The sequence below is a fragment of the Dermacentor variabilis genome, chromosome 6 (genome assembly GCF_050947875.1).
Source record: "Dermacentor variabilis isolate Ectoservices chromosome 6, ASM5094787v1, whole genome shotgun sequence".
NCBI lineage: Eukaryota > Metazoa > Arthropoda > Arachnida > Ixodida > Ixodidae > Dermacentor > Dermacentor variabilis.
The window spans coordinates 180,277,679-180,288,558 of record NC_134573.1 but is presented as its reverse complement, the minus strand read 5'-3'; the positions used below and the strand labels follow the sequence as shown (position 1 = coordinate 180,288,558).

At 49.8% G+C, this 10,880-nt stretch overlaps 1 protein-coding gene across 1 annotated transcript; it reads left to right on the top strand.

Annotated features, from left to right (window-relative positions):
* Positions 1-459: 459 nt before the first annotated feature.
* On the top strand, positions 460-8,372 carry LOC142586381 (uncharacterized). The gene is made up of 3 exons (XM_075697628.1): positions 460-510; positions 3,663-6,812; positions 7,799-8,372. The coding sequence occupies exons 1-2, from the start codon at positions 460-462 to the stop codon at positions 6,780-6,782; spliced, it is 3,171 nt and encodes a 1,056-aa protein (XP_075553743.1). The 3' UTR covers positions 6,783-6,812; positions 7,799-8,372.
* Positions 8,373-10,880: the final 2,508 nt, after the last annotated feature.

The following is a 10,880-nucleotide window of genomic DNA, read 5'->3' as shown; positions in this document are numbered from 1 at the left end:
GTGCACCCGCTTCTGTTGCGCCCTTGGTCGCGATTATTGCGATTAAGGTCGTTTGTTGAACATTTGCCCCAGTGGCAAGAGAGGGTATCAGTGCTGTCCACTGGCCGCATGAAAAAGAGGGGCACCGCGTGAAGAAGAGGACACTGCAGAGCAGCGTCGAGCGAGCGTGAGGGAGTGATCGCACGAGCGTGGGTCCGCGCTCTCTCCCCGCCGGAACCGTTCTTCGCCCAGAGAGAAAAGAGCGGGCCAGGAGAGAGGCGACGACCGAAACTAAGACCTGTGTGTCCTCTCGCCCCCGCCAATCTGCGACGTCGCCGCGCCGTCACTTTCCCCTTCTTCAAGCCTCCTTACAATGAGATGACCCGCAACAACGTCAGAGGGCTGGAGGGAGTGGGGGGTCGCGCCTCTCATCACCGCCTAGAGCGGGGCCGGGGTATATATACGGACGGCCATTCAGCCATGGCCACAAACCGCACCGCCATGGCTTCTCCGGGGATTAGGACGGGCAAGGTAGGCAGACGCATGTGTTATTCTGGCGCCGTCGTCTCCCGACGGAAACGCGTGTTCGCGTGTGCTTCGACAAGCAGGGTCACGTGGATGCGAACAAGGATGCTTTTGTGACGGGGCGGCGTGAGATGTTGGAAATGGCCACGTTCACCGGTGCTATCCTCGGTAATCGATAGGTTCAGCCATTCAGTGGATATATACTATTCTGCTCGGGGCTTGCAGCGCTTGTTAAAAAATTACTTCCTCGTGTTTGGAAACCTACTGACATTGTTCCGTGTAAGGGTGTTGAATGAAAACTGCTAGAGATCTACAACCTACCAGCACTTCGAAAGTACAAGCGCCACAGTTGGTCTAGTCGGGGAAATCAGGGCACGTGGCCCCAAAGCAATTCGTAGTATCTATAGGTACATATAACAGGGGACGGAAAGTCATGATAGTCAGTGCATGATTCGACGAAGGCAACGTCTTTGACGCGAAGAACGCGAAAGACCGGACATGTGAGTGGCAAACACACACGCACTCATAAATGTACGCCGTGCGGGTGTTTACCACTCGCTTGACCCGCCTTTTGCGCTGTCCTGTTCAAAGGTGTAAGCAGGGTTCTTCAATACTTTGAGGGACCCTGGATTAAGCTTACCAACTAGCTCGGAATCAGACCTTAGTGAAGGCAGCCGGTTAATGGCAAACATTGTTTACAAATGAAAACATTTACCGAGTTGGTTTCAGAGACGCTCGTATCTTACCCAGGGCAACACGACGCTCCGATTTTCCAGCCACGCTTCACAGTACTTGCCTTATTGGCCGTCGGGATTTTTATTCAATACTGAATGCTTGCAAAACACATTGATAGGAAATTAAACTAAGGCGCGTGTATGCTTCTGTTGGAGGCACTTGTTGCTGCAGTGAGCAAGTAGGCAGAATGGCAATTCCTTAATTCATATTAAACCTTCAAGGTTACTGCTCCTCGCAGTATAAGGTATATACACGGATGAGAGAGAGCGCGAATCCCAAAGTATTCACTGCTGAATTTTGCTTACAAAAATTGATAGCCCGTCAATCATAGAATAACGCCTTCATAAGAAAGTTTATTAGGTGAGCTGGCGTCTTACTCTTACGTCCAATCGAATGACCGGATCTTAGGTGCGATTACAACCAGCATATATAAAAATGGGCCTTCTTTACCTAGGTGATTTATTTAACATAGCCGCATTTAAGGATGCGATGACCTTACCTCGAAAGTTCTCGTAATTTTAAAGCAGTTCTCCACAATAGCATTCATACATACATTAAGATACCTTACCCAGCGAGTGGGTCCTTAATATACGCAAGCGCTAGACTGTGTAACGCGAATTGTCAATATTTTGTTATCAAACAACAAAAAGCAATATTCATTCATATTTTATTTTGCAATGCAAGTTTCTGGTAAAATTGTCCACATCTCTCCTCACTACCTCGGGGAAAACCGGCTTCTTAACGGGGTCATGTATGGCTGTCTCGTGCGCTTTATCGGGACTGTCGACGACGAAGCCAAGTGGAATGTCTCACTGCATGTAGAGGAGGACCTCTTGTCATCTGTACCAAGTGCCGCACGACATCCGCAGGTATTCCCGGAAGGTATAGGTCACCAGAACAGCATGCGAACACTCTAGTCATAAAAGTGTGGACGACATGGCTGCTAGACCAAAGTATTGTTGCAGTATCGGTCATCTATTTCAATAAAGCGCACTTAAAACATTAATGCAAGGTTACCTCTTTAAACGAGAACCTCAAAGCGCAGATTACATTGGTTATTTTGTTAGCATGAGGACGGTTGGTTCCTATTGCGGTTATGTGGTCCTTAGGCTGCTAGGCGCAACAAATCCTCATTAAATGGCAGTAAATTGAGCCCAAATGGAATTCAATGACTTTCCAGGGACGCGGTAGTCTTCCTCTTTGCCGTCGCTATAGAGGCGCCCAACCAGTTTTCTTCTTCGTGTTCCATAATTTTCTCTTCTGAATCGTAGCTTTCTTCTGAAAAGAACAAAGAAGGAAAACGAGCTCTCGCGCCTCAAAATTATGTCGTAACAAATCGTTCTTCCATTGGGCAACTCTTTAATTGTTAGTGACTCGCCGTCGACAACAGTATTCGAGGGGCCCTCTTTACCATCGCGCTTTGTTAATCCACCCTCCCCTCGACCAGAAGGCACTTGCGCCTTTTCTGCCGGTCGTTCTTCATAACGAGGTGCATTGTGCAACAGTTACGTGACGGATTATCTTCACCGCCTTCTCCTCCCTCACCTTCTGTGGTCTTCACAGCAGCGAGGAAAACAAAGCCGTTGTGAAAACACAAGGATTTCAGACAGCCCGGAGCGGTACGTTTAGATTCGTTTTTCCTCGTGCAACGCTCTCCGGTCCTCTCGCCAACGAAAAACTGCGAGGGCACTGGCGTTTTTGTTAGCTCCACGACGGCCAGCGAGCAGCGGCCCCGTTTCTATCAACAGTGATGTGCAGTCAGCCGTGACTGAGGAGGATCGGCGACATCGGAAGTGATTCTGCATGCATGAGTGTTCGCTACCGGCGCACGGCCGCCTCTCTGGCCATTCTTGTCGGCCCTCATGGACGGAGCGCTCAGACGCTCCGCTGCCACCCGTCTACCACCGCGTTCCGAGCGTCGGCCCTTCCTACTCGGAACACCCGTCTATGGGCTCTTTTGTGCCCGTTACACTGGCCGCTTACCTCTCTTTTCCTCCGCCTGCTGAAGCTATTTTAATCAATGTCGCCTCGTTAACGGCTCACATTGTATCTGCACAGCACCGGTTAACGAACCGACAAAAGGGGTTCAATCTCCCTCTGGCTTAAGAAAACTAAACTCTATTACACCGTACTATGCGCTTTGTCTACAGATGTTAGTGCGCGCGAGAAACGTAAGTAACGCTGTTCACTGACGGTCTTGTCAAGCTTGCCGGCAACGTGCACTGACACTTAAAGTTCCTTTTTTTCACGTTCTCTCCATTGAAGAAAATGTCTGTTCAGATAAAGCTCAAGAATTTGTATCACGAATACTTTTAGCCGTAAGACAAACAAGCGGAGTTCATTTGTCCTGGGTCTAGAAGTGTTAATTTGCTTGAGTGTCGTGCAAGGCAAAATACTTAACCTACATCGCATTTTTATTTCAGGTGGTGACATTTGTATTTCTGATACTCTTCGTAAACACCGCTCACTGCGAAGGAAAGAAACCAGAAACCCCCAACAAAGCAGCTAAAACACCTCTAGAGCCGCTGAAGGCGTCAGCGACCGCACAGACCGGCTGGTACGAAGGTGCCGGCGGCTCTTCATCCTGGTCTTCGGGAGGACAAAGCTATGGCGGCGGGGGCGGTGCAGCAGGGCTGGGTCCTTGGACTGACTCTGGCAGCGTATCATCGGGCATCGGCGGAGGAGGAGGCGGATCTGGACCATGGGCTGATACTGGCAAGGGCAGCGGCGGCGGCGCTTTTGGCGGGGCTGGACCATGGGCCGACTCCGGAAGTGGTGGATACGGCGGTGGTGTCGGACCATGGCAAAGCTCTGGTAAAGGCTCGGGTGGCACTGGCTTCACTTCGGGCGCCGCACCTTGGGCTGGCGCCGGAAAAGGATCAAATGGTGGCTACGGAGGTGGTGCCGGTCTTGATTCATGGGCCGGAGCAGCGAAAACCGGCGGATTTGGTGGCTCTGGCAAGTTTTTCGGAGGAGGAGGAGCTGGCGTCGGACCGTGGGACCAAGCCGGAGGATTGGGCGGTGGCAAGCTTGGCGGTGGCGGCGGCGGTGGTGCGTCGTGGACCCAGAACGGTGACTTCGGGGCCGGTGGCAAAGCAACTGGATGGGACTTTTCACAAGGATCGAAATTCTCTGGTGGCGCTGGCTCCTGGGATGAAGGTGGTTTCGGTGGTGGCAAGCTTGGTGGCGCAGGTGGTGGTGCGTCGTGGTCTCAAGGACAATTAGGTGGCAACAAAGCAGGGTACGAGGGAGGTGCGTCGTGGGACCAAGGCGGCAAATCATTCTCCCAGAATGCTCAAAGTGGGCCCTGGAGAGGCAAGACAGCCGTAGCTCAAGATTCGTGGACGCCGAGCGGTGCAGGAGGCTATGGAAAAACGTCTGCAGCAGGCATCGGCCCATGGACTCAAGGAGTTGGCGCAGGAAAAGGATTCAGTGCTGCCGATTCTTGGCTTCAAGACAGCCCTGCAAGTGCAGGTCCGTGGGCACAAGGTGGAACTGGAAACGGCAAGCCAGTCTCAGGAACCGGTCCCTGGGCCCAAGGAGGGACCGGTAACGGCAAAGCGAGCTATGGATCTGGGCCTTGGTATGGAAGCTTTGCTGGTGGTAAAGGTGGAAATGGAGGTGGAGCTGCCTCTTGGGCCAATGGTGGAAACGGTGCCGGAGGAAAGAAGGTATCATCACCAGGGCCTTGGGACTCGGGAAGCTTTGGAGGTGCTGCCAAGGGAGGAGCGGGGCCCTGGTCACAAGGGGGAGGGGGATATGGAAATGGTGGGACTAAGAGCTTTGGCGGGCCAGCGCCCTGGGCAGGTGCAGGAAGTGGTGCAGGAAACGGTGCAGGACCGAAGAGCTTTGGTGGGCCAGGGCCCTGGGCAGGTGCAGGAAATGGCGCAGGAAATGGCGCAGGACCTAAGAACTTTGGAGGGCCAGCGCCCTGGGCAGGTGCAGGTGCAGGCAACGGTGCAGGACCTAAAACCTTTGGCGGGCCAGCGCCCTGGGCAGGTGCCGGTAATGGCGCAGGAAACGGTGCAGGACCTAAGAACTTTGGCGGTTCAGGGCCCTGGGCAGGCGCAGCTAATGGTGGAGGGCCAAAGAGCTTCGGTGGCACAGGACCATGGGCAGGTGGAGGAAATGGCGGTGCCTCTAAATTCAATTCTGGAGCTGCATCGTGGGACCAAGGAGGATATGGCAGAAACGGAAGAACGGGTGGACCCAAACCATGGGCTGGAGCAGGCGCAATTGGTACTGGTGGCGGATCTTGGGCCGGCCAGGGCGGTTTCGGTGGAGGTGCGTCGGGACCTTGGGACAACGGGAAGGCAGCTGGAGCTGGAGCGTCATGGGACCAAGGAGGATTCGGTGGTGGCAAGGGAGCAGCGCCTGGCCCGTGGGCTGGAAAAGGAAAGTCTAATGGATTTTCTCAGCCAGACCTTGGAGGAGGCCCTGCCTCTGTAGGTCCTTGGGATCAGGGATCATATACAGGGGCAGGAAAGGGAGGCGGTGGAGGAGGCCCATGGGACAGCGGAAGTGTTGGAGGGGGAAGAAGTGTGCCTGGCGGTCCCTGGGCTGGGGCTGGAGGCAATGGAAAAGTATCTAGTGGACTCGGAGGAGGCCCCTGGGCTCAAGGAGGCGTAGGGTCAGGCGGTTCTGGTCCGGGACCTTGGGATCAGGGTGGATATGGTGCGAAAAAGGGTGGGAATGGTGGTGGGACAGTTGGCCCATGGGACAGCTCCTCAAAGTTTAACGGCGCAGGTGCCTCTTGGAGTGGAAATGGAAATAATGGCTTTGGCGGGGGCAAAGGCTATGGCAACAGCGGTAGTTCGTGGTCTCAAAACGGCAAATTCGGAGGCGGAAGTGCAGGCGTATCGTGGACGCAGACAATGTTCGGAGGCACTGGAGGTGGGCCATGGCAACAAGGCGGTTACGGTGGTCAAGATTCGTGGGCTACAAAAGGCGGTAATGGTAACGGTAAATTTGGCAATGGTGGTGCTGGACCATGGCAAGGCGCCGGTGGGGGAGGAGACGGCGGTGGATGGCAGGCCGACCAGGGAAGCGTTGGCGTCTGGATCGGAGATGTCAGTCAGAAGGGCAGAGGCAGCTTCGGTCAGCAGGCTGGAGGAAGACGGAAGAACAATTACCTGCCTTCCCAAGGTGGCGCTAGCTGGGATGGACAGGCAGGTGGGCAAAACGGTGGTGGTGGAGGTGGGAGCTGGGATGGCGGCGCAATTCAGAAAGGTCGCGGGGGATTTGGTGGGGGGCAGAGAGGCGGTGTGGGTAAAGTTCAGTGGAGCTTCAGCAGAAGCGATCCATGGGCACAACCACAAACCTGGTCAGGTTCCTGGACAACGGATGGAGCAGCGCAGCAATACACTTCAGCGGGAGTCGGGCAGATGATGTTCGGCGGTGTAGCAGACTGGATGACGGCAGACAAGTACAGCGCCAAGTACGGAGGAAGCAGCGGCGGAGGAGGATGGCAGCAGCAGCAGCTTGGAACTGGCAATCGGGGCTCCTGGAGTGGAGGTGGTCGAGGCGGTGGTAACAAGTGGTGACCAGACATCTTGCATATTGCGTGAGCTTTGGTTAGTGTCTCGCGGCTTTAAGTCACTGCTGATTCTACAACCTTGTTTATTTTAGCAGATTATCTATATTAATAAAACATTTTCTCCTGTTTTGCGCACAATAGACATCAGGCATTAGGAAATGCAAATAATACTTTTTTTAAGATGCGACCGTTCAATGTTATGGGAAGTGGCTGTAGGAACTTTATGTCAAAGCAAGTCATATTTTAACAACATGAAATCTTTAGACATAAGCGTTGTTAGTAATTTTTTTACATTCCCAGCGTCTTTTCATAGATAACGAGTGCATTCCAACTTTCATCCCAACTTTCGTTTTGGTTAGATGAGGACAGCAAATTTCATAATGACAAAAAAGATTCTATGCGATGAGAAGAGGTCAGATAGCAAACGTTCACTGTATACTTTAAACGTTGAGAAGAGACTGTATGAAAATATCACAAACTAGTGGTAGGTGCGGTGGTCTCAAACTGCGGCAATCTGAATGCGATGGCTCAGAAATTTCTCCAATTCGCGAGAAATAGCTAACGCAGGACGCTTTTGCAAGCTTAACCCACATTACGCGTAAAGGCAGTGACCATATTTTCAACAACTTACAGCTGCGTTCATAAGATGAACTAGTAGCGTGGAATTGGGACAAGGCACAAGAGAAAAGAATGAACGAAACACGGAGTCCTTTCACATCGCTAGGGTTCAGTCATAATTTTATGCCCGTAGTTTAATTACGTCCAACCAACTAGCCCGAACCTGCACTCTGCTTAGAAAGGAAACATATATATATATATATATATATATATATATATATATATATATATATATATATATATATATATATATATAGGTTCCGATCGCGGAACATAATTACTCAATCATTCAGAACAATGACGTTACGCCATGGGCGAAACGCTTTACTGTTTATATTATTAAGCTGCTTTTGTGGCTTCATAATTAAGTGCCTAATCAAATTACTCATTTTGCTTTCTGACCAGATGCCATGAACCACCAATCTTTTGAAGAAGGGACGCCGTCAGCCGGCATGCAATGGCTCATCGCTGATGAGAGCAATATTTTGCGCAGCTTATTGTCGTCGTTTGTCCAGAGCGATGCTGTCATGTATGAAATTTTTAAATGATTCAATTGTACAAATGCTTAGTTATATTGTACTGACACGCATTTTTATCGCAATCATTATGATCAACTCCTTTAAAGACATCCTGCGCATTTAAATACAAGATATGTTATGTTCAATTGAGTGTTGTCTGTGTTGTTCAGCTGAATGGTATTTTATTTTCGCATACTCGAATCGCCCTGTACCATAAGAGTTTATCATCTGTTGGTTGTATGTGTGCCAAGACTGATTTTTGTCTGTTGACAGGATGGCAAACATCATGTTTTACAGTTTTTGGGTGCGCTGACTATTGTTGGACTTTATTGTTGTCACATCAAAGCCAGCAACTACGTTTGTTGATGCTTAGATGTTTTCTGTGTGAAATTTGTTAATTCCAACAGGCAGACGAACACTGCGTTCTCGGCGCCTGTGCTCGATTGTAGCTGATGAAATAAAACTGCACACCGATGTACTCGCTTTCTTGTCATTATTTTTGTTATTCAAATATTACTGCGTAGGATTTCGTACTCGTATATCTTCCACTATAGAAACCTACAGTTCAACAAAGTGGACACCGTGAAAGAGCGAGCGGCGAGATACCGAGCGCACATGTCTAACTGATGAGAGAAAGCACATTCATTCAGCCCGTGTAGAGAGCTATAGCTAATAAGGACGAGTGAACCAGCGCGCTCTATGTAGCGAGTTACTTTTGCTGACAGTGACAACGAAAGCCGACAGTACTGCCCGTGCGCTTTGTAGCTTCAGGATAGGGTGGTTGGCGAACTCATTGCAGTCGTGGTGGGACCTCATTCACTCATTTCAGCTGCAGATGCAAAAGCTCAACGTCTTTTGAAAAGCACGCCTCTTTCCTGATGCAGTCGTTAGCAGATCGCCGTCCTTGTCGCACGCGTGAAAGAGGGCATGCATTTATGATTTTCCAGTGAGAAGGACGAGCTTACTTTTAGTGTTACAGATATGTGTGCTAGTAGTCCAGAAGCAACGAATGCGTGTTACGGTGGACAAACGTCATCAGCTACTCGCAGAGCAGTCACGCAGATCGCACGCCCACAACAGTTCTCGAAGCACAGTAACCGCATTGACGAGCCATTGCGCATACGCTTAATGCTGATCGATAGTCTAATGTGTATAGTTGTTAACTCTATGGGGCACAACGATATGCACAATGAAGAAATCTCGGTTTCATGGTGTCTAGAACAGTAACCGTTCGTCACCGCCACATGATTGTGCAGTCTATCCGATGCCTCTATGTCATATCTTTGCTCACAATGCGACAAGAAATAAGCACAGGAAGAACACACAAAGCCACAGAATACATTAATTGCACACATTTATTAGAATAAAAGAGCCTACGTGCAAAGAGAGACGAAGGAACGAAACTTGCGAGATTATTAAAGAATAAGTAAGTACACGAAACACTGAGTAAACAGCCATGCGAACGCAGACATATGATGGAAGTTCCCTGTAGAAACTGTCAACTTCCATCTAGATTACATTGTAGCTTCATTAAGTATAGTTTACACACAACGAATCCACAGATGGGCTAATTTCTTGTCCTAATTTCTTCCATGAATAAACGCCCCAAAGTTTTTATTACGTCATGGTTAGCTTGACATCGCGTTTGAAGAGAACGTGTATGTTGAAAAGATGGTTCACATGTTGACTGCTGTAGTGTTATGCAATGCGAAGTTTCTAAGTACCTTCGCTGTATGATGAAAGAATGTTATTTATTTATTTATTTATTTATTTATTTATTTATTGTTATCGGTGCATACTCAGTGCTCCGCCCACAAGAATGCCGTTTCGATACGTGCACCGATATTGGGCAAAGAGAACCGATGAAATGCTCACCCGAGACACTCACGTTTCCTTTACACCAACGACGTATATTTGCTACCTTCACAGAAACATGGCGTTTTCGGCAACTGATCGAAGCATAAACCTTAGAACTGCCTACTCGATGTCGCAATGCACAGAAAACGTACCGGCAAACCGTGGTAATGACTATTATATGCCATGTAGTGCCATCCACGTGTAACATGTTCTGCTGTAGCTTTTATTTCACTCCCTTGTTTTTTTTTCTACAGACGGCTTCCAAGCCATCGGTGAAAAGCAAACGTCCCTCCCATCACAGTAAAGCTACACGCCCAATAACAACATTAGGGCTCTCAGGGGCCCAAAAAGTATAGCTGTAGGCTGCAGTTACGGCAGGTACAATTCATCGCCAGATGGAGAAAGAAAGCGATAGGATATCTCACATCGCTACGCCTGCTTCAACCATCTAAAACGGATCCCCATGGCAACAAGCACTGGTGCAGCCATATTACAATGACTCTCGTGGGGTAAGGGCGGTGCTTCTAAACGAGGTTATACAGTTCCACGCCACTGGTCCTCACCAATTACGGCAGGGGCTACGTGACACACCGGCATTAAAGTGTGCGACCCGCATGTCATGCGGACATAACAGCTTTCGTTTGTGAAACACCGTTCGGCAAACCAGCTCGTGGATCAACGTTTGCCTCTTGTAGCAACGGGTCGCCGACCAGACGCGCAAACCGCACTCTACGTGTGTGCCACCGCGCCTTGCATAAGTGCTGAAAACATTTTCCTATACGATTCCCCTATATTGCTGCGTCAGCCAAATTCAAGCAATCTAGAGGGACTGTACTGTAGGTTAAGCAAAAGCTACGTTTATCGTCAGCTCTCGGATAGAATTCGACAGGCAGCAAAGGTCTGCTGTTACAACGACGACGCACTCCTTGGAACAGTTAGTAGGCTACGCTGCAAACGTATGTGGCAAGTATGCAGTCATCTCAGTAACTATTTGTGCCCTTGCAAGGAAGTAGGAACCTCAGCAATAAAACTCGTTGAGGGCTAGTTAGTTCATCGGGTTCCACTATCGGGTTCTGTATCTAGTCTGTAGCCGCCAATCTAATTGAACTTAA

What these genes read in the sequence shown, in the direction of transcription:
- LOC142586381 (XM_075697628.1), top strand. Translation starts at nt 460, where the DNA reads ATGGCCACAAACCGCACCGCCATGGCTTCTCCGGGGATTAGGACGGGC. An exon ending in CGGGGATTAGGACGGGCAAG is followed by an intron (nt 511 to 3,662) that starts GTAGGCAGACGC and finishes TTTTTATTTCAG; the next exon opens with GTGGTGACATTTGTATTTCT.